Genomic DNA, 24,251 nt, shown 5'->3' with positions numbered 1-24,251 from the left:
TCGGATACGACATGGCGTATTGAATACTTACATGAAAAGTTACAACAGAGCACTGTCGTCTGCGTCTATGCTAAGAAGTTTCAGGATCGGGTTTCCTAAAAAGAAAAAAGGCAGGCTATCTTTTAGTGTCGGCTGTCTGGCGAAGCGTCGTGCATCATCAAAATATTTGTCTGTCCCACCACCTAACTGAGAATGCCAATTGGCATGAGTCCAATGGAGAAATTCGTCGGCTGGACAAGTTTATGTAATCTCTAAATGGGGCTGCTATTCGACAGTTTTCTACAGTCAAAATGCACTTTTCTCCGCGAGACAGCAAATAAACTGTTATGTCTTAGTCTTGTGCATTTTTTTTTACAATTTAATTCAATTTCGATACATTTCTTCTTCTTCCTGGCTACATCCCAACTTATCGTCTTTGTAGCTCTCCTCGTCCTCAGGTTGTAGGTCCTTCATCCGGCCGACCGCCGTAGAGGTAACACGCCTTTCCACGCCCGATTTTTCTAAAGAATGTTTATTGTATTTTTTTGTTGATTTTTTAGAATATATAAAGAAAAAATATTTTTTGTATTTTTATTGTTTTAAGAAAAAAATCAATTACCTTAAATGTTACCTGGATTTAGAAAAAAAAAGTTTCAACTTAACGAATACTGGGCCTTAATTGGTCGCGTCAATTCCCTTCACACAGTAGGGAGTTTATTCTTCTCGAGTTGTCGTGATTATATTCTCCTGTCAATACTTTACCAAACCCATTGTTCTATTCGCTAATCTTGTATGGTTTCTTTGCAATCTGCACGATTCGTATTTTGTTGCCGGGTTCGTTTTCAATTTTCAAGGAACTTGCTGGTGGCTGTCCACGGGCGGATAAATCTTTAAATTTTGTTTGAATTTGCAAGTTTGCTAAACATATACCTGTACACACAGTTCTCTTTGTGTGTAGCATTCACGCGCGGCGCATGTTTATACTCGCCGCGAGACCAGCGAGTATAAACACGAGTCGTCGAGGGGACTAAAGCTGACTTGACACTCATAAATTATACATGATTTTCTTATACACTACACACTGACAAAATATTGTAATCAATACTGTAAGGGTAAACTTTCAACTAAGCAATGATTATTTTAATCCATTTGACTCTTTTTTATCACCCATACGCGCCTAGCGCGTATTCTACACCAAGTGGTGATTTTATTTCCTTCTACATTCATTTATTTTCTATCTTTTCTATTATGTATTTAAAGCCCAGGAATATCGCTTTACGACCATTGGTATTGTCTTTTCTTTATGAAAAGAAAATAAAGACTTGTATAATACCATTTAATAAGTTTTATTCCATTACACGAGACTAGTTTCGAAGACAGATGTTTTCATCTACAGGTGAAAAGTGAAAACTATTTCTATTTATTGTCTGTATTTCGTTGCTAACACGCTAATATTTGTATACAAGTTATTGAAATAATATTTGTATGCAAGTCATTAAAATGTCAGTCCATTTAATCATCACATTAGTTTGAAAACTGGGCAAAACAATTGTCTTTTTTTTAATATTGAAAGCATTAACTTTGTGGATCATATTGATATATTATTTTGAGAAATAAAAAGACTTTGTGTTTTGATCCACTCACATTATTAACCAACTAGTTTCTAAAACTAGTTGGTTAATAAAAATGTGAGTGGATCAAAACACCGAGTCTTTTTATTTATCAAAATAATGAAACAATTTTTACTTATAAAACAGATAAAAATTTAATTTTATGTGTTAACAATAAAATACAACTTATTTGATTAAAAAAAATCAGTGTTTGATTTAACATTTAAAACATAAATTAAAATGGAGTTCTACAAATTAAACGCCAAATCTATAAAAATATTAAAATGTATTTTTATTGAGAACATTACGCGTTTTGTATTTGTCGGTGAAACTGCTCGATACATCATTATGTATTCAGTGCTAGGTTAAGTTTTTTTCATACTTCTAACACTCGTATTGCTCGACAGACTCTACACAGTCTGGGGGGTCGTGTGGGATGTTTTGTATGTAACGAGGTTATCGTTGGGGTGGCTGAGAGTATGCATGCGTCATTTCAAATCTACTCTTCGAGTAGAGTATTATTATTGAATATCCAGGCGTAGTGACTTTTATTAAACGAATAAAAGTGCTCCGGATTAAGTTCGTTAACAGTACGTAGTGCCGTAGTGCCTTGTTATTGTTTTTCTCGAGTGCGTATCCCGTGGGCATTTTAATCGTGTGTGAAACGAGTCAAATCTCGCTCACTCCTTTCAAGAACGTCATAAATAAAAAATCGTCAACTTTCAGTTGTGTGCATGTTTTCGGAGTGCCCAGAAAATGTACTATATCCCAGCAAAAGAGGCATATTTTTAACTTAATATTAACCGCTACAGGGCAGAAAGTGTTGTTTTTGCATTTTGAAGAAAAGGTATTGCTTAATTATTTTTTAAACATAAGTTCTAAATATTTTTCAAATGGAGAAAAAACATTCAGGTTTTAACTAAAAAGATCTGTTGCACAGTAAAAAGTTCAATAAGTGGCTTGATATTTATTTTAAACACATTGTATTATATTTTTAAACTTTAAAAACGTTCTCCTGAGAAATCAAGTTTTTTGATTTATGACGTTCTTGAGAGGAGTGAGCGATATGTGGGATGTCTCGTCTGGCGAGGATTCGGGGGATGGTGAGAGTTGTGCGGCGAGATGGCGGCGGTGGGGGGGGAAGGGGGTAGAGAGGGAGGGGGAGGTACGTCACGCTCCAGGGAGGCACAACACCCCCCTCCCCCCGCCGAGCGCCGCCCGACGTACTTTAGCTAGTGGCAGACGGGTGATTCAGCCAGTCAGCTGTTCGCCTCAGCCGTAACCGGTCGCTCGCAACACTTCCCAACACTTGCCACTGCTCGCGCATCTCTGATAACACGACGTCTCGCGTTCGCTCACCCCAAAAAACAACTGACAGCCGAAACAAGAGACGATCACTACATTTTATCTCCGAAATCAAATTTTTCAAAGTGTAAACTGTTTATCGTCTCGTAATAAAATTAGAGTCATTTGTCAGCAGTGACCCGAAATTAAATACCGAAAAGGCTTGATATCTGCGTAGCGGCGTGGTGTGTGATTTGTATTTTGGAGTTTTAGCAGCGTATTGATTCAGAGATGGCAACCTACGCAGCTTTCAAGCACGTCGAGCTTCACAAAGTGGGCTACGGAAAGAACAGGTAAGCGAACCTCCTGAAAATCCTGAAACATGTGAAAATTATCGGATTTCATCTTAGATTCATGCGCCCTACTAAACGTTGCCAGTTGCCACCCTCCTTGTAAATTACGAGGGATAATAATTGCGTGTACCTAGGTATCCATTTTAGAGATTTATGAAAACAAAATATTTTTTGTCGTCTTAAAACCCATTTTTTCATTTTAAGAAATTAGATGAACTTTTTCGAATAAACGCGAGATTTCTTTTCCAGATCATTTTTGTTCTGAATTCGTTTAATTCAATCCTACTTCTTTTGATCTATCGTTATAATATATTATTCATCTGAAAATATATATGTACTGTAATTTTGACTCATTTCTCGGAAATTCTGAATAATGTGATAAAAATTTATGTCTTATCGCAATAATTTTTCGCCTTCCTGACTGAAAACAAATAAGTGTAAATGCTTAAAATCATGATAACTGATTTCCTGAAAAATTACGTAAAATTTATTAAATTTGTATGTAATGTGAGTTATCAGCTTGCAGTTTGGGCTCGGTTTCTTAGTAAATATAAAACGTGTCAACCCATTTAAATGACGAAAATAATATGAAAATACAAATGAAACTAAAACTGGTTTATTTATACACCGACATTACTATGGATTTTTTTCATTATTTAATTATTTTTAACTACACGTTAAAAAACTTAATTTGTGTGAAATATGTATTCAAAATTTTCTTTTCTATCGATGGCATTTTTAGACGAGTGTGATCTGTTTTAAAATCATATACGATGATATGACTTTTTGACGTGCGTCACTGACTTTTTTAAAGTTAAAAATGCAAATAAAATATCGTGATACATTTTTCGTATCACGAAGTTCCATTTCATATAAAAACTTCTCGAAAATTACCATAATCATGTTTATACTTTTCTGCCCTTCAAAATATTTTACCGTCGATATAAATTTATTTGATCATTTCAAATGAGCACGAAAGCTCAGCACAGCCTTCAAGTTTTATATGAATATAATTGAAGCCAAAGTTTTCCTAAGAAATTGTCGTAAATTGAACTATTTAATGTCGTATCGTGTTTTGTAAACTTTCCATTGTTAATGGTAGGTATAACTGAAAATGTTTGATAAACGTTTTCGCATCCTTGTCATTGTCTGAATAATACGAATTCTGAACCGAGAATTCGAACAATCGAAGTGTTTATATAATTTAACGATCAATACAGCATAATATTTTAAGACTGCATATAACAGAATAATATAACATCGTACAATTGTATAAGGTCATACTGAATCAATTTTGTATTATCGTATAATTTTAATTTGATTAAAAAAAATAAACTTATACATAATTTACATAATTTAATTCATTTTCTAGATATTTCTTATATTGACAATCTTGTAATATTGACGCTGTTCTTTCCAATATAGAGACTTAGCTCTTAGTGCTTGGAGAGAGACTTACAGTTATAATTTATTATTATATGAATTAAACATTGCTAATTCATGCTTTTGGTTTGTGAACTGTCTGTAATATCATATAGTGTACATAATTTCAATTAAAAAAATATTTTTTTTTTTAATTATTGAATCCTCAACCAAAAAAAAAAAAACTATAAGTAAAATTATAAGGCATGGTTATAACATATACCAGACTGGTCCTGTCTATCTAACAATATTAGGAAACACGAAACTAAATTTTCGTCTAAGAACATAGGGATTCACGCAAAAAAGCGGTAATTTATTTATTTTAATAAAGTTTTAAAAATGTAAGTAAATGAATTAAATCTACTTTAACGTATAAAATATCAAAAATATATATATTTTTAGATGGCGTCATGTATTTATTGAATCGGAAATATTATATTATACGAGTATATCTCAAAAAATCGAGAGACGTTGTTTGTTAGTTTGGCTTATTTGTACATTTTTTTGACATCTTAACATAGATGAAGAAGAATATGAAAGTCCGAGCATTTACAGGGCTTACGACCACCATAGGCTGGTTTAAGTGATCACTTTACACACGTTTTCACTTTCCATATTCTTCTTCATGTTAAGATGTCAAAAAAATCTTTAAACTCGTAAACTTAAAAAAGTATTTGGACACACTCAAAATTTTGTAAAGTGGCTAGCCCAAAAGATGTTAAGCCCAAAAGAGATATTTTTACTAACATAGGTTTACAGTAAAAAAAATGTATTTTACGTTATATGGTCTACATCGTTTGTATTAAATACTATGTAAAATATTAAGCAACATATGAATTGATACAATTTGTTGTCAAATTATCTAGTTTTTATTACCTCACAATCAGGGATAAATAAATAGTAATAAAAACTTATCACTGATTAAAACTACTTAGTCTACGATTACACCTATTTTGTGTGTCATAAGTATCTTCTTTGTAACAATGAGATTATGTTATGTTATCAGAATCAGTATAGTGTGTGCCTTCTTTTAACACATACTCCGCATAACATACTGAATAAATGAATGTATCATGTATTACACATCCATCACCTGTCGACTACAAGCATGTGGAATTAACTCGACAATGGAGAACTTCATAGTCTTTCCTTAATCGATTCACATAGTACCTGTATTGATGAATAATCTGAACCTTATTTCCAACAAAAATAATAGCTTTTGTGCTTCTTATACTTAATATTACAATTTCTAAAGAAATAATCATTTTCCTACGACAGTAGTTTTTTTTTCTTTAAAGAATTTAAAATATAAAAATCTGACACTCATTTTTAGGGTCTACTGAGTTGTATATTTTATTTAAAAAAAAAACATAAAATCCGAGGGAATGCCCTGACTTCCATTTTCCCTTTAATAATTTACCAAGTGAAATTTAAATTTTTACACTGAAATTACACGCACGCTATTTTACGATTTTAAGTATTTTTTCTAAATGGAATTAAACATGACATATATTTTATCATAAAAGTCATTAGTATTATTTATTGATTCGGCATTAACTGGAATGACATGTTGATTATTTGAAAAAAATAACGTAAGTGGTATTATATAAATTTTTATTTTTTTAAAAATAACTAGTAATTAGTCGTTAATCTACAATAGTTGTGAATTTTCAATTTTTATTCCTTAAATAAGTACTTATCTAGGAGAATTATTCTGTGACTAAAATAAAACTACTTTGTATTTCTAAAGCTGAGCATTTTACGAGTAGCTACGATTAGGCCTGTCATTAGAGGACTTATCTTCTATATAAAGCGAAGAATGCGTGTAAGGAAAAGCTTCCTAGCCGTCTGACAAGTATTGATTGCATCTTAGCATACACTAGTGGTATTTGTAGTAATCTGCAGTAGAACAATCGAAACACTACTCTCCTTTATTCTATTCCAGTATCTGGCATTCAGCTGTCGAATTACTGTTTCAACTTCTTTTAGTCAGAGTGCATTTGTTGGATCCCAAAAAAATACGTGTAAATACACATTTTTGTTTCATGTGCATTGCTGAGGGGTAGACGGAGAGAATAGAACACCACACCAGAAGATTGTTTGCAATGACAGACTGGTCCAACACAGATCCAATTAAAAAAAAATTTATTTAGTTAGATGAAACAAAAATCCACTTAATGATCTATAAATAAAAAACAAGGTAAATAATAAATGTAAACCTTGTAAATAAAAAACAAGGTAAATAATAAATGCAATTTCTATCTTAAAAAAATAATTCCTTCTTAATTTTATCTATAATATAATGCTTATCTCAGCCAGGTATTCGTTGGTAATATCACCATGTGAACAACTATCGTGCATCGTTTTGTCACACATTCGGCTGAGAGAACACATTTCGACTTAATTCAGTCTACTTTAATTTTTTCGCCAACTCCATGCTTCACTTCCATACATTAGGGTTGTAACCGGGACCTGAGTTTTTTCACCTCCATTATATGTTGCACGTTTGGTTACTATGAATCTTTTCAAAGCGATTTTGAACAGTTTTTACTCGATTTCAATCTTTCTTAGTAACCTTAGGTAAGTTATTTTCGTTTTTTTTCCTCTAGGATTAATTTAAGTTTAATATCATTGTAACTTCATGGTGTTTTACTTGAAATTATACACACTTTTAAATACTCTGGTTGTGTTCAATTTTCTCTTATTGTACATATAGACATTTTCCAAGTATACAAATAGTTGAATCGACAGAACAAGCCGACACTACTTAGCGTAACAGCTAAGGAATGCTTTTATCGATAAAGATGCAACTAGCGCTAAGCTTTTATCTAGGCATTCTTGGAACACAACTTTATCGCATATTTGCTAGTTTCACATTTTTGTTCTCATTGATATAATCTTCCTTGAATTAAAAAAAAGTTTCTTTAAAAAAATCAACAATTCGAGATTAATTTGTAATTCGGCGAAATATGTTTCACCTACTTTTCAAATTAAAGGTGGATAATCAAAGATGGCTAAAGAAAAATGCGCATTTTACATTGAGTGATTGACTCTTATCTGCACCCAATGGTGCAAAGGGCACTGCATCAAATTGATGAAATGTTCAATTTGATCGTTTATTATATGAAGGCAGGGGGATCAGGCCTGCGCTTCAGGAACTAGTCCTGGGTAATGTTATATAAATAATGGATTGAAAAAACACTTATCATTATTTTGACTCCTCCTGGGAATCGAACCCGGGATCTCCACCACAGTGGCTAGATGTGCATTATGATTTAACATTAAAATCAGTAAATATAAATTAGTTATCAGTAAATATATATTAGATGTTTAAATATGAAAAGAGTGAAATGCGAATCAAAATGACAATAATAATTTGAAGTTTAAACGATAATACTTTTGTATGATCTGTGATCGTGTATCTTATGTCTTACTATGCAGTATATAAAGAGAATCGCTAAATAATCCATTTCGCAAAATTCCTGCAGAACGATTTCCCTCGTAAATTTCCGGAAGTAATTCGATTCGTATCAGTGGGCTTCGGCTTATGCAACCATAATGTAAAATGCATTTTTGTTTCTTGCGCTTTGCGTGTATTCGTTTTTGAAAATAATTTTAAAATAATGTTACCAATACAAATATAAATGTATATTACATAAAATACTTAATACAATTATTAATCTAAATGTGATATTTTTGTAGGAGCAATTAGAGAAATTATGCTAATAAGCAGTATCTTTCTACCAATCAAAATTTAAACTGTTAAAACGTTTTTAGTTTTATCTCATATTTTCTAAATTACCGTATATACTAATAAGACCTCCTGTACTATAGTTACATTAATTGATTCCGCAATCACTTTGTGGTAAAATCTATCCATTTTTAATTTAAGTTTTACTTGAAATTATTAAAGAAAACACTTGTTTTTATACCACTTGAATTTGTTTATGAATGATAACTAGTTTCGGAATCTAAGCTTCCAGCTTCAGGTCTAAAAGTTTCACTTTGTAAATACCACTTAAAAATTTGAAAATGATGCGAATGAATTAATGAATTTGAAATTTGCGGAATGCGTCGAAATACGTGTCATAATGGATTTTAATAAATAGTGGTAGTCACCAAGTAAAACATAAAAATGTTCTATAATTACTTAAAAATTTAATATAAGAAAATCACTCGACACAAAATAAAACTATAATGTTGGATATAAATAACTGTCAGATAAAATACTGATAATTTGGTAGGGAAAACTCACTTATTATTTTGTACATAAGTATGCACATTTACTTGCTCATGTTTATTGAGGTCGATTTTCTACTCTCTTCTTTCTACGTACCTACCCAAAACATTTTCTCCGTTTTATTAATTTTCATGTATGTGCATAAAGTTGGCCGTTATAATAAGATGTATTTCGAAGCGTTTTACGTGAAAACGACTCACAAATATAATATTAACATTACTTATCTCACACATACGCCGCTGATCCAGATTTGCACGGTCTGATTGTCGGATATGTATAAGAGCGGCCATTACACCGTTTTATTGTAATGAAAATGCGTGTTTGGTACACTCAGCGTGCCACATCTTGAAATTAGTTGCGTTATATTATAAATTCAACGTTCAGACTAATGAGAGAGATTTACGATATCCCAAATTGATTTGTTTTGTTAAAATTGACCGCGATCAAATGCTGTACATAGCTGCATATTTCTAACTGAGCTTTTAAGGCCTTACTTGCATATTTAGAATGCAGTAAGCGGCCGGCTGCCCGAGAGGCCACACGTCTCTCCACGCCATTTTTTTAATAATACATATTGATTTTTTTAAAGGATAAGTTTTGAAAAAATATTTTCATAATATTTTTCCAATTTCTTACCTTTCAATAACTCTTTTCTTTTCTAAACCATATTAATTTCGAAGAAAAACTATTTTTTTCAATACAAAAGCGCTATTTTAAGCAAAATATTCAATAACGTCAAATGTTACCTGAATAAAAAAAAATAATTATGCGATTTCACATATCGCTCACTCCTTTCAACAACGTCATATATGTATAAAAAAAACTTGATTTTTCAGGAGATCGTTTTTAAAGTTTAAAGATATAATAAAATATATTAAAAATAAATATCAAGCCACTTATTGAACTTTTTACTGTGCAACAGATCTTTTAATGTAAAACCTGAATGTTTTTTCTCCATTTGAAAAATATTTAGTAAGAATATTTAAAAAAATTATTAAACAATACCTTTTTTCAAAATGCAAAAACAACACTTTCTGCCATGTAGCGCGTAAATATTAAGTTAAAAATATGCCGCTTTTGCTGGGATATAGTACATTTTTTGGGCATTCCAAAAACATGCACAACTGAAAATTAACGATTTTTTAAATATGACGTTGTTGAAAGGAGTGAGCGATATGTTTGGCCTTAAAATTGTATGAAGTGAAATTTTAATTTTAATAATGACTCTTCATTTCTCGTTTCGACGCGTTGTCACAGAATATTTGTCAACAATTATATCACGAAATGCCTATAAAAGCGCCCATGTAATTTCGTCCCTTTCGTCGCATTCCGATGAATATTTAAAACGTAATAGGTTTAAAATCAATTACAAGTTATACGTTCCACTTTTGTCTGGATCGGTAAAAACCAGTCACACATTTCCACGTGAAAATTATCAATTTTCACATGGATTTTTCACAGTTTTGTAACGCCGTTTATAATATTAACCCATACGCAATTGTGAGTTTTCCACGGTACCATACCAGTTTTTTTACAGTCGCTATGCGAGCGAAATGAAAAGTGTCGCGTTTTTACTCGTATAAATTTTCTAATAATACTGGGATCGCTTTTCACAGTCGAAAATACTTGTTACACATGCAACGAATTAATTTCTAATTCATTATAAATACATAATTAATCTTTTTTAGACTCGCTGTTTGCTTCCGTAGTGAAGTGGTGAGATAAATTTTACTCAAAAGTAGACTTTAGTAGTATAGTAGTACTAGTTTACTCAAATGTATACTATAATAGACGTATAACTGTAAAACAACAACAAAAAGTGGAATGAAAGCAAACCGATAACTCAGTTTTGGTATTTAACAACTGTTTAATATCAAATGTTACTTTTATTAAAATCCACTTTTTTCATTGATGCAAATTTTGTCGCATAGTAAAAAAACTGTTTGTTAATATATCAAAATTGATGTACTGATTTATTGGAATTAAGATATTGAAGCCTGAATATTTGCAGCGCTTTCGACTTGTGATTGGTAATTACTTTATAGTAATTATTTTATACACCTGCAGCGTTCACCATCCTTCCTGTGATTGATTGAAAATTGTATTAATAAAATTAATAATAATAATAATGAACTAAATTTGCAATCGCAGTTTCGCAGTTTATGATGTGAGGATTGTAATATACCTTAAACTAATCTATAAGTATAAGTTTGTTCACTTCACCCAATTATTTACAGAAGTGTTTCTCGTTCTGAATCTAGATTTATTCTTCTGTCGCGTGCTTTTGATTACAGGTCTTAAATGGAAATTGCTATTATTCGGTTCTATTGATCAATCTGTTCGTGTTAAGGAAATTATATATTGAAATCATTTGATAAACTTTTTCTCACATATGCTATGTATGCTGCCTTTTTTATATCTGTAGATATGTTTGTTTCTGATTTTGAGTGATTTTTTTTTCTTTAAGAAGTTTTATAATTGATGTTTTTTTTTAAATATTCGATAATTCTATTCTTGTACTGGGAATTTTGCAAAAAGGGTTTGTGTTGAGAATGTTGATCTTTGTTTTAATATTACTATAATAATTGTTATTTGAACTACTTTATTGAGTTTATGATGTTGTCGTATCCCCCTCCCCATCCAATTATTCCACAGTAAAGTAGTGAATGAACGGTAGCATTAATAGCCGTAGTATTAACTTTATTTTGTAATTAAAATGTAACTTTGTTTTTAAATTACTTTCAATTTATAGTGATTTTAAAACAAAGTTACATTTTAATTATAAAATGGAAAATCACAATGTTAGTGATTCAAATATAAATTATATTAATTTTATTTGTTTCATCCATTAATAAATGTGTATAATACAAAGTATCTATTCTCTATGAAAGGAATGTATGGTTGGACTAGTGATAATTGAAAAGTTCTTTAACGGATAAAGAAAGAAAGACGTGGAAAATATATCTGGCAAACGTTAACGGGAGAATAGAACGAAGACGGCCAAAAAATACTTGGCACTCTCAGCTCATCAGAGCCTAGTAACCGGACGGCATGTATGACTAGATGTATGGATGTGATGGAAGCTAGAAGTGTATGTCAGGACAGCTGGTGTGGCGTTCCATCCTCTCTGCCTACCCCTGCAGTGAAATGGCGTGATGGTAGTAGTATAATTAAAAGTAGTTATCCTCTACAGCTATGTTGTTGATGTATGAGTTCTCATTATTTCTTAGTCATCATTACCAAATTTCGTTCTGAAAAGATACATATATTTACATTCAAAATTTTACGACTGTAAAACGGTATGAAACGAAAACATTTTATTAAATATTTTTATACCCTGTCTGGCAATTTATTCCTATATTTTCAGTCATCCCAAAAACTGTTTGCGGCCATTAAAGTCCACTTTTTATTATTCCATGGCTGTTTGTACTTTTTTCGTGTATACATTATATAAACTAGAACAAAATATCGTTCGTCAGTTTCAATATAGCGCGTAGCTGGGGAGCATGACGCTATCTTTCTCTTGGTTTATCGTTTGGAAACGTTTTCTTTTTCTAGACAGTCGATTTACGACGGCTTCGCCATACATACCACCTCGTTTATCGTCTCTATCGATAACCCATTTTTTTCTACACTACTAAGAATAACGCTAAACCCTAGCTTTGAAAGTTCGTAAACCTTACGTAATACGGCTGCATTCTTGTATGCGAGCACAATGCTCTGGAATTTTGTAGAAGCCCAACTTTTGTTGTTTTTGTGGTTTGTTCAACTTACGTAAAATTGGATTATGGCGTGATAGAATGAAGAAGTAAATGTTACCTCATTGGGAATAATGCGTGGTAGAACGTTCTCATAATACATCATTAATCATAATGATTTTACAAAACGCTTACCCTATTGTAAATATTGCAAGTTGGTACCAATGACCTGCGTTAATATTTTACTTTCGCTTGATTTCAAATGAACAATGTGACAATACAAAAAAATCACTCTCCTAATAATTATTACTTTGGTTGGAAAAACGGACTTATAATTTTACATTTTTGACATTTCAACTTACATAAAGTAGATTATGGAAGTCTTAGTATTTACAGGGTTTATGGCCTTATATAGGCCGGTTAAGTGATCACTTTTTATACACGTGCAACATTCACCATTCTACCCATGATTGACTACCATGATTGGAACTCCTGTATGCATCATTAATCTCATGACACTGTACATGTGATTTCACTAGAACCATCTATGTTTGGATTGAGACTGCTTTTTATTTAGCAGAGACCCTTTTCATAAATTGATTCGGCAGTCACTTTGTGGTAAAATCTATCCATTTTCGATTAAAGTTTTACTTAGTAAATACCACTATTTCTTTTAAATTGTGCGGAATGTTTGAAAATGATGCGGAATGCATCGAAACACGTGTCACAGTAGATTTTAAGAAATAGTGGTATTTACTTAGTAAAACTTTAATTAAAAAAGAGACCCTTTTATTTGGATGTATGCAAGATCCTAACTGCATCATTTTACATACTGGGAAACGCTTGAAACATGATTTTCAAGTATTATTTTATGCTGCTTATAAGTTCACCAGATTATTTTATTCACAACATTTTACAAATAAAATGAAAACCGTAAATACACAGACTTTCATATTCTTAATCATCTATGTTGAGATGTCAAAAATGTAATAATAACCCCCAAGTGGAGAAACTGAGATTTGCGAACAAGTATTTGGACACACACAAAATATTGAGAATATATTTTTCATTATGAATGTATGGATTTTCGCTTGAGTTACGTGACAAATATTTATTTTTTAGTCGAAAATGCATTTCGTAATCTGGAATTTTTGCTAAATCATAATTTTAGAAATTCCGATTATACCTTATTATCATAACGCATCATTTTTTGCTGTTAAGGAAAATATCAGAAAAAATATTCATGACTTATGTATTTATTTATTTAATTGTCTTTAGACACGTTAAAGTTATTGTCTTTATTGTCTTAGAGATGTCAAAAAGATTTAAAATGATGATCAAAACACGCCCGAAGGCATTTCGATAATTATTATGTATTTTGAATAATTTCCTTTGTTTTGTATGTAAGAATTGCCCACCCTTTTTGGGCACTGTGCATAATTTAAAATTTGACTCATTTTGAGAAAGGGTTTTCTCGGTTTTACGCAAACAATGAAGCTGAATCATCCACGCCAATGTTCGTGAGCTAAAACCTTTGGAATTATGTTTTGTTTCGCCATCTTAATTATTTTGTGCATTGGAATCGCATTCCTGCCAGCCTGTACACGTCCATTTAGAATTTATAGTTTTACAAGTATTTGACAATTCGTTTGTATTTTAATAGATAGATACTCGTAACTAAGGAGAGTAGTCATAGCAAAATTTACATAAATAGTTCGGCTAGCTGTTCTCATTTATAAGTATATATATGATTGCATTTCTAATTATGTTTCAGGTATAATTTTCCTTTGTCTGCCCCAATACGACAAATCCATGTTGTCCTCTCGGACATTCTTTTCCCTATTTTTTTCACCACTTGAAGTTATGCCTACGAGTAGATAAAAAAATGAGAAATCGTATTTTTTATTTGATTTTTTTCACTATTAAAGGGCTTCTACGTTAAAAAAGAATTTAAGAATTATCAACTACAGTTGAAATCGTTGACTAAAAAATGACACCCGCTTAAAATACATATCGCTTAAAATATTATGGGTATGCTTTCTCGTCATAAATATTCAAGATTTGATAACGCATACGGACATTCACTATCAAAAGCTATTTATCAAATTTATGTACGTATTTTACCAATAAGCATTACTAGATCAAATAACGATATTATGGAATGAAAATGTTATAATTTTCTTTGTTATATCCGATAGTTTTGTTGAGAAAGAAAGACATTCAATTTATACTTTTTGTGGGCGTTTGTGGTGTCAGAGATATTATCGAAATGTCTGGAATGACTGACGAGATGTGAACCGAACTCGTGGCTCGATCACGCATGCTCAAAAGGTAGTTTAAACAGAACGTGATGAGTTTTTACTCGACTTATTTCTCATCACATTTCCTCCAACGCGTCTCCAAGAAGTGTCACAATAAAGACAAATGCAACATTGTTATGTAAACGTTTATAACGTGTCGCGGAATTCACTTGTTTATTTCCTGACAGTGAGAATGACTTTTTTCAATTGCATTATATGCTGCGATATGTATTGCAACAAGAGTCGGCATAAGGTATTTTTTGAGAATAAAAATATATTTTATGTTCGATATCTCAACATAAGCAATAAGTTTTTAAAATGATTTAAGTATGATAGTACGGGTGTTAACTCTCTCGGCATTTAACAGTAGGAAACTCGCATACGAACTGATTCTTTTCACAAGTAATATATAAAACTTTGAGTAAATGTTGTTTTAAATTAAAATTTTACTTAGTAAATACTAACGTGTTTCGATGTATTCCGTACCATTTTCATATGCGTAATACAAGGAATAAATTCCTCTAAATTTGTTAAAACAAATAGTAATTTTTGCCAAGTGAAATTAAAATTTGAAATGGATGTGACTGCCGAATCAATTAATGAAAGTAAATATAGTCGTTCAATAATGTGAATGTTAAACGGTGTGTAAAGTATCACCGAAACTTGCCAATGACAGATTATAAATGATAACACATTAGTATTATTTTCCATAGAAAATATCTTGATTGCATTCTCTCGAGGGTTTCATTATGAATTTTTTTTGTTCAAATATTTGGACATACAAAAAATATTCTCATTTATTTTGCTTGAAACACGTTGAAACAGAATCTTATTGGAAATTGTTTTAGTTTCATTTGGGTGTTAATTAATGAATCGAATATCCATCAATGTTTGTTGTATGCTTGATGCGTATTACCTTTTAGATGCTCTATAAAGATATTGAATACTGATAATTGAATTTGAGCTGGTTCCGAGAGGGCGTTTGGGGCATTATTAACAGGCAGCAAAAAGCGAGTGAATTTTCCGAAAGGCAGCAAAAAGAGCCATTTTTCAGACTGTCCAGTTTGTTTGTTAATTCCCCCACCTCGGTGAAATCGATGGCACGATTAGGGTTTCATGAGATGGTTTAATCGTTGGTTTAATCGTTGATAATTCCACTAGGCTGTTGTCATTAAAGTTTGGTAAAGAAAATAATGGAAACTCTAAGAAATTTTAAAATTTCTCTTTTTGCAAAGTTTTTTTGATAGTCCGAGGTGCACCCCTATTTCCACTCTGGTCGATATCATAAATACAGAGTTATGAAGACAAATTTCTCACAAAATGCAAATATTGACATGACAGTTCCGTATCCAAGCTTTATTTATCACTAAAACATGCATCAGTGATTGTAAACATGTTCCGTTTTGTTAATTGTAGTAGTGTAACACGATTTTAAAAAAATGTGGATACTTATATACTATCGTTTCATACACAATTTTTACCATACTACACGTACCTTCACAATATGTAAACTAACGCATTTTTAACGTATTATATTTTCCCTATATACATGATTTAACATAACTTTATTATACGCATTTGCATCCCTTATCTAACTGTTACATTAATTTTATATCGCAGCACGCACATTCTTACTTACGTACTTTAGTAAATATACTCGGTCTTAAATTTTCTTCAAACAAAACGCATTTTTTCGACAATCTACGAGTGTTTTAACAATCATTGTTACGCCCTTTTTAGGATATGCTCTTACATTTCTTCGAAAAAAATTTCATTCCGTATTTATACCTTTTCATGTTTAATTTATTTTCATATATAATTTTATTTTTTAAAAATCCGATTTTAGTCAATTAAATATCGCTATGCTCACAGGCTGATCTAAAAAAAACGAAATTTTATTTGTCAATATTTATACGTTATAAGTTTTGATTCTGCGGATTAATATTGGTCCAATTAGATGCACACATAATTCCGATTACAGGTGACTCATTGAGTCGCTACTGTAAATAATCCCAAGTCACATTTGCTACAAATTTCACTTTTTTTGGAGTGTGATGGATTAGAATCGCGTCTAATCCTACAAAACCCCGGGATTATCCCATAGGCCTCTGTACAATGGTATAGTTTTGTCTGTCGTAGCCCCGTAGAGCGGTGGAGTATGAGGATTTGTGGAGTTCCTATGCCGTATGTATCCGTGCCTGTTACACGCTTTAGTTTTGTGCTTTTTTTCCGCGGCATTTCAATTTGTAGGCTGATCTTATTAGGTCATGTCACGAAGAGCCGGTATCGTGCGGAGATGCGCAGGGCTCTCAGAACTACGTACATATAACAAATATAACTTATTTATATATTTTCATTAATTGTCATTTAGTGGTAAAATCTATCCATTTTTAATTAAAAATTTTATTAGTAAATACCAGTATTTCTTCTAAATCTATTATGACACGTGTTTCAATGCATTACTTAAAAATGCAAATCCTTAAATATATGAGTAAATTAATTTGTATATTTATGGCATACGAAATCAATGTTGGCCGATCAATGAGAAAAAAAACAAAATACGTAAGTCTCTGAAACTTGTAACGTGAACTAAGATTTTTCGGAAATTATTACATAAATTAATCATGTTTTGTGTAAACCATTACTGTCAGCCCTGCAGCGACTCCCTTCACAGTTTTATGGCCTCTAAATCCATTTGTATGAACTAATAAGCATAATATTAATCGCCACCCCCTTCGGATGACCTGGATTTAGTTTGCATGGTTATTTATACGTATGTATATAAATATATATATATATATATATATATATATATATATATATATATATATATATATATATATATATATATATATATATATATATATATATATGTATATAAATATACATATATATATACATATAACACTACCACCACGCAGTTTCCGCAGGGGTAGGCAGAGTGGACAAGACCACCAGATTTAGGTTCTGATTAATCTGATTTTGCCAAGATTTTTTTCGGCAGTCTTCGTTCTGTTCTCTGGCTCACATTCGCCACATATATTTTCTAATTTCTTAGTCATTCTCTCGTTATCCGTTCGCTCCACATGTCCATACCACCTTAAATAACTCTTCTTAATCTTTTCAATTATACCTAGTTCAGCGTTACATACAAGTACAGCGTGTCATACAATGATTTTCCACACATTCGGTGCAGTTAATCCCATGGAACACGATGTTTGGGCTCCATCGGATAAAGAATGCAGTTTGTATTAGTGGGAAATATACCGGATGTATACATATGTTTGGTATGCTAGTTTCACTGACGTCCATTTGTACATCATAAAACTGATTTCACAATCTCCAATGGTTTTGCCTTTACTTTTTTTACTTTAATATTTTCACAGCTATTTTCCAGGATCGCTCTAATACTAGGATTAGATGGTTCTCTTGTACTAAATACTCATATCTACATATGTAACTGCATAGCGTCGTACTAGTACATACAGTCGGGAATATTCACTACACTGTATGATGTACAGTACACAGTTATGTAGGCGTTACTTATATTACCTAACTAGCTATACCCGGATACACGTTGCTGTGGCTCAGTCTGATTAAATGAGAAAGAAAAAAACCCACTTATTTCTAATACAATGTGTAATCCAATGAAAAACGATTTGTAAATCAAGGTATAATCTAATAAAGAAAGCTCTAATTTCTAATTAAGTGAAGTTATTATATAATATATTTAAAATGTATGAAGCAACAATGCAATCGTAAACATTGATAATGTTAAATGTCAAGAGGCACGCTGTCCGCCGCAAGCAATGTTGAATATTGCGTATGCTCTAGTTACATTCACCAGATGGCGCTGCCATTGAGGTAAAAATGCTGTTTTGAAAAAAAAATATCTGTCCCATGTAAAAACAGGCAAATAAAGTTGCAGGTAAATGAAAACAAATACGTATTCGAATGCAACGTTGTATCCAAATTTCATAGCAATTGGTGAGCAACTTTGGGAGATATGAGATTTTGAACAAACTACCAAAATAAATCGTACAAAATGCGCGCTGAATCAATTTGAGTTTCAGGTTTTATCTTTAACTGAATGTTAGATCGCTAGTTTTATTTTTTAGAGCAACGGTTTCGCCATTAAGCGTTCATTATAAACAGTATCCAGAATAAAATCAAACGGTTTTTTTATTGCTTGGAAGGTTCTGCATACCAACACTTTGAATTGCTTCATAATTACGAGTACACGAACGTGCATTCGAAGTTATTGAAGCATATTTTTACCCGTATCAGTGTCATAACTTGTAAGTACAGTAAAACCTCGATATAACGGACTAATAAAGGCCAGGGGGTGTCCGTTAGAGCAGTTATATAAAAATAAGTTAAAAATAAGTAAATAAACTTAAAAAAATATGAACACTGTATTTAGATATAAAAAAAAAAACAAAACAAAACACAAAAAATATATATATTTATTGTCTTCGGACACTCGTCGCGAAGTGACGTTGCTGTTTGATACTGACGCGCTTGCTTTCCCGCTTAGTTATCCCGCTTTGAAAAAGGAATCAAGCTTTGATTGTACTTTTTAAGTTTGCTTTTTTTTATAATCAACTTTATAAAATTACGAAAATGCGTATAATATAGTTGAACTTCGTTATCTGACGAATAATCAAAAAATGTTATTAGATCGCCGAGATGTGATCTTAGCACTGAAAACTTAATTTTTGGCAGTGTTGTTGTTGCTACGGCTAGGTGCAGTCTACGCGCAGGACGGCATTATGTCTCAAATTCTAGTGCTAGACTGCTCTATGACGTGATTATCATGTCCGATAAAAATTGTTGACATGCTGCGACACTTGAATTTAAGCATGTATAATATTAACTTCTACTTCTTATAATCCTTATCCGTACCCAATGGTGTATAGGGCACTGCATCGCATTGTCGCAATGTTATCTAGATCATTGCTTACTTGAAGGCAAGCTGATCATTCCTGTGCTTCAGGGATCAGTCCAGGGTAATATTAAATATGTAAATGTAAAACCACTAATATTATTTTGTCCTTTAATATTTATTACCTTCTTCCTTGGGAATCGAACTCGGGACCTCCAGCACGATAGCTAAACACGGTAACCATTACACCATGGAGGTGGATAATATTAACAGGACGTTTTACTTATGTTTTATTTTTGATCCCTTATTTCCGAAGTTCGTTAAGTACAGGTCCGTTATATCTTGGTTTTACTGTATTATAATCTCTAGACATCATAATTCCGTGCATACGAGATGCAAAAGATGAGACGTAAAATAATTAGTACCTGGCTACCGTATCGGTTGATTTTGATGTGAACTGGGATGTTAACCTGTAGAAAAACGGTAAATTTGAATATCAAGTCGTGTATTTTTTTACATTCGCGTTCATTAATCAAAATATCGTGAAATCGACTCCATTAGAAGAGATAGTATCATTCCGTTATGCGTCAAAATTTTACAATAGTGTAATTTTGCTGTCTCGTGAAATAGCTGTTCGAAGCGGCCCACCGATGCTGGCTCTGAACTTTAACCATGAGACTTAACAATAATCTGATTCGGTATGGTAATTTTTTTAAGCGCTTCTTCCGAAACACAATTAATGTAGAAGAAATCTTGATTGTACGCTTATTACGGTTAAAGATAAGTAATCCCAGTCAGATGCAATAAAATATACGATAATGAATTAATTTCAGCGTACGTAATTTCCATAATTTTTTTTCTTACTTAATTTTCTATTTAGATGCAATTTATTTTACTAATACAGTACTACATACAATCTTCTCGAATCACACCACACAAAACAATATATTTCAAAAACTAAGTAAAAAAAAACTTGAAATCTGCGTGACTAACTGACTATCGCGTCTCTTTCACATTTCATATGCTGCGTCCCATAGGGGTTTGGCAGAGAAATAAAAAGCCACACCACTCTTGTCTTTTCAAACATTCTTCGTCTCTTCCTTATTTATGAATCTCCTGATAAATATCCGCCGATCATTCCGACTCTTGACCTGACCGTTTTCAAGTATTTCAAAAATACCCGATCATGCCAAGTTTTCCTTGATTTTTCTCTGCTTCTAATATCAATCACATTGAACCAGTTTGTAATATAAAACTAATTTTGTTATAAAATTTATATATTTTATATCCCATGAGTAAAACAAAATCTAAACAAGGTTCCTATATTTATCGTTCGTCAGAATTAGTTAACGATGAATATGTTCAACTCGACATTGTCAACGCTGAGATCACTAACATTGCAAGACGACATTAATATCGTTTTGTGTCTCTCGTTTCGTTCAATTTATCTTTGACTTGGGTTTCGATCTTTTTCCCTTTTCCCCTTTTCCTAATACAAGAATTTTTTAAATGTATAAATAATGATTACGGTACTATATAATTCATAAGTGGATAAAGTGATAGAACAACAAATATTTGGCAATCAAACATTTCAATAAACTCCCTAAAGAAATAAAAAAAATAGATGATATAAAAATACTTAAGAAAAAAATTAAAGCTCTATACATTTCAATCTTAAAAAAATATACAAAAAAACTATTATATCTTTTATTATATAGCATTAAACCACGAGTGTAAGTCCCTCTCCAAGCACAAGAGCACAGACTCTTTTATGGAGAGGCACAACGAATCGAAATATAAAAGTTCTCCATATGTATAAATGATTCAAATGTATTATGTTATAAATAAAAATGTAAATATATTAAATGAATAAAAAACAAGAGCGTATTACATCAGCTAATATTGGACGTCGCAAAGCGATTAATAATCTTTTAAATTGTTTCTTTTATTTGTTCAATTATAAATTATGTTTTTAATTTGCTTTATGCGCTATTACGGAAACATCGGTGTAGGCATGCACATTAAAATTAACGTTCATTATTTTTGTCTAGTGTCTAAGTACGTTGATGCGGTTTGCAGTGCATCGGGAGAGTTCACTGATCTCGAGCGACTATTATTTTAATGAGGAAGTTTGGCTTTCTTAATCATCTTCGCCTCCCACGAGCTTATTACACATAATGCACACATTACACACGAAAATTATTCCAGTATGTTCTTACTTTATTGCCGATACCCGGGAAGATATAGGGATATGTTAATGTAGGGAACGCCTACTATTACTATTTACGACAAACTTTTTATCCATTTGATGTTTGACAATTTACCATATAATATATGGTAAATTTGTATGTACTTCTCATTCCCTTGATGAAAATAAGAATATTATTTTTTACTCAATAAATCTTACATTTCGATGTTATACAATAACTTTTTTGTAGTTTTCCGTATTTATATATTTTATTTGACCAGTGACTGGGTTTCCTCGTTACCGACATTATCAAACTATTGGGAGACTAGATAAAGTTTAATGTTATATACACAACAAAGCAGGGGTTAAAAACCACGATTTTATATATTGTTTGACAAATTGAATAAAAATGATAACGCTGCATCAGTCCAATTTAATGCTCGATATTTTTCTGTTCTTTTTTTATAATGACACTGTAAAAACGACGCTTTTGAATCCTATGAATTTTGGTTTTTTTCAACGTTATCGACCTTTTTTTTAAATATTTTTTTTGTACATCATTATCATACCATAATTCACGTCTGTGTAAGCGCCTTTGAGGTAGTATTTTACGAAAATGGCGCTATATAATTTATCCAAAATCGTTATTATTATTATTTATTATTAAACTGTACCTACTCGTATCTACGCATTTTAGTACTTTGTCATCGATTGCAATGATATACTTTTTTTGCGAATAACCGACTGAATACGTATTACGTTTTTCTCAGCAATTTCGAAAAGTGTTTATAATTATCTATTAATTTTAGAACCCAAATTAACAAGGAAACATCTGGATCTGGTAATCATTAAAATTTGGGTGAAAACTAATTTTCAGGGAATGTAATAAACATTAGACGCCCTTTGCGTGTTAAGTTCTTGTTAACATTAAATTAAAATAAAATATCGTAACCCGGGAATGAACTCATTAATCTGATTGTGTAACGTGAAGTGTGTTATTATCTGTTATGCAATGTACGCGCCTTTTTTCTCTTATTTAATTTGTTATTAGTGAATCTGCATATGTAATTGAAATTACAATATCAAACATGCTTTTAGTTAAAGCGGTAGATAAAATCTTGCCCGGTTGAAGAAGCTTAAACAAATAAAAACGGTATAATCGTATCTCAGCCCAATGGTGCATAGGACACTGCAACGTATAAGTGTTATGTTGATCGTCAAATACGTGAATAGAAGGTGATCAGCCCTGCGCTTAAGTAATAATTAGTCTTAATAAATATTTGGGTGAAAAATCTTCTTGAGGCGGATTTAATACTTTAGAATTCAGTTGGTATTGATGCGTTACAAATCACACTTTAAATCGAGGTTTCAATTTTGTGTGTATTATTGCTTCATTGAACGGTATTTTAGTGTAATGGATATTAACTGCCATCGGAAGTGAGTTACGTTTCCGTTTCGCCGTCAAAATTGAGTCTGGCGGTTTCGGGTAATACCGCCTAAAAACGCTAAAAGACGTGTGAAATTCCTATTGGCGTAGAATTGCAGCGAATTCCTTTGTTTATCGGATGTCACGGCTGATTCGACGCGCGGGATCGATTAACTCAGTGTTCCGCAAACTGTTTCCGTTCAAGGTACACCGGCCAAATAAAGAAATTTTAAAGGAAAAAAATTAAAGTTTATTTAACATTGATTTATTATTAAAAGTAACATAAAGCGAAAACAAATCGCTCACTCCTTTCAACAAATTATCAAAATATATCAAAAGTCGTTAATTTTCAGTTGTGCAGTTGTTTTCGTAATGCCCAGAAAATGTACTATATCCCAGCAAAACAACATATTTTTAACATAATATTTACCCGCTACAGGGCAGAAAGTGTTTTTTTTTGCATTTTGAAAAAAAAGGTATTGTTCAATTCTTTTTTTAATATACTAGATATTTTTCAAATGGAGACAAAACCTTCAGGTTTTATCTCCATTAAAAGATCTATTGCACAGTAAAAAGTTTAATAAGTGGCTTGATATTTATTTTTATACATTTTATTAAATTCTTAAACTTAAAAACGATCTCCTGAAAAATCAAGTTTTTTTGTATATGACGTTGTTGAAAGGAGTGAGCGACATGTTTAACATATTATGTTTAATGGGAAATGTGATTCTGCTTAACTGAGCACAGGCAATCAAAATTTGTAGCAAGCGTTCATAAAGCTGTGTTATCTTCACAAAACTAGACTTTTTCCGCGGCACACCAACTAATCTCCACTGTACATCAGTGTGCCGCGGCACACACTTTGC

General features: G+C 31.8%; 1 protein-coding gene across 2 annotated transcripts in view; it reads left to right on the top strand.

Annotated features, from left to right (window-relative positions):
• The first annotated feature begins 2,846 nt into the window (after positions 1–2,846).
• The window catches only part of LOC148308227 (microtubule-associated protein Jupiter-like), a 34,693-nt gene continuing 13,288 nt past the window's right edge, over positions 2,847–24,251 (top strand). The window contains exon 1 of one of the 2 annotated variants that reach the window (XM_088262159.1): positions 2,847–3,226. In XM_088262159.1, the coding sequence (XP_088118285.1) occupies positions 3,165–3,226 (62 nt within the window). In that variant the 5' untranslated portion in view covers positions 2,847–3,164. The remainder of the gene's footprint in view (positions 3,227–24,251) is intronic. The other variant, XM_088262160.1, reaches the window with a different exon arrangement.

Source organism: Brachycentrus maculatus, unplaced genomic scaffold, assembly GCF_059751285.1.
Source record: "Brachycentrus maculatus isolate JH-2025_06_01 unplaced genomic scaffold, ASM5975128v1 h1tg000173l, whole genome shotgun sequence".
Classification (NCBI taxonomy): domain Eukaryota; kingdom Metazoa; phylum Arthropoda; class Insecta; order Trichoptera; family Brachycentridae; genus Brachycentrus; species Brachycentrus maculatus.
Note: the sequence above shows the minus strand (reverse complement) of the source record. Positions and strands in the feature narration are given on the sequence as shown.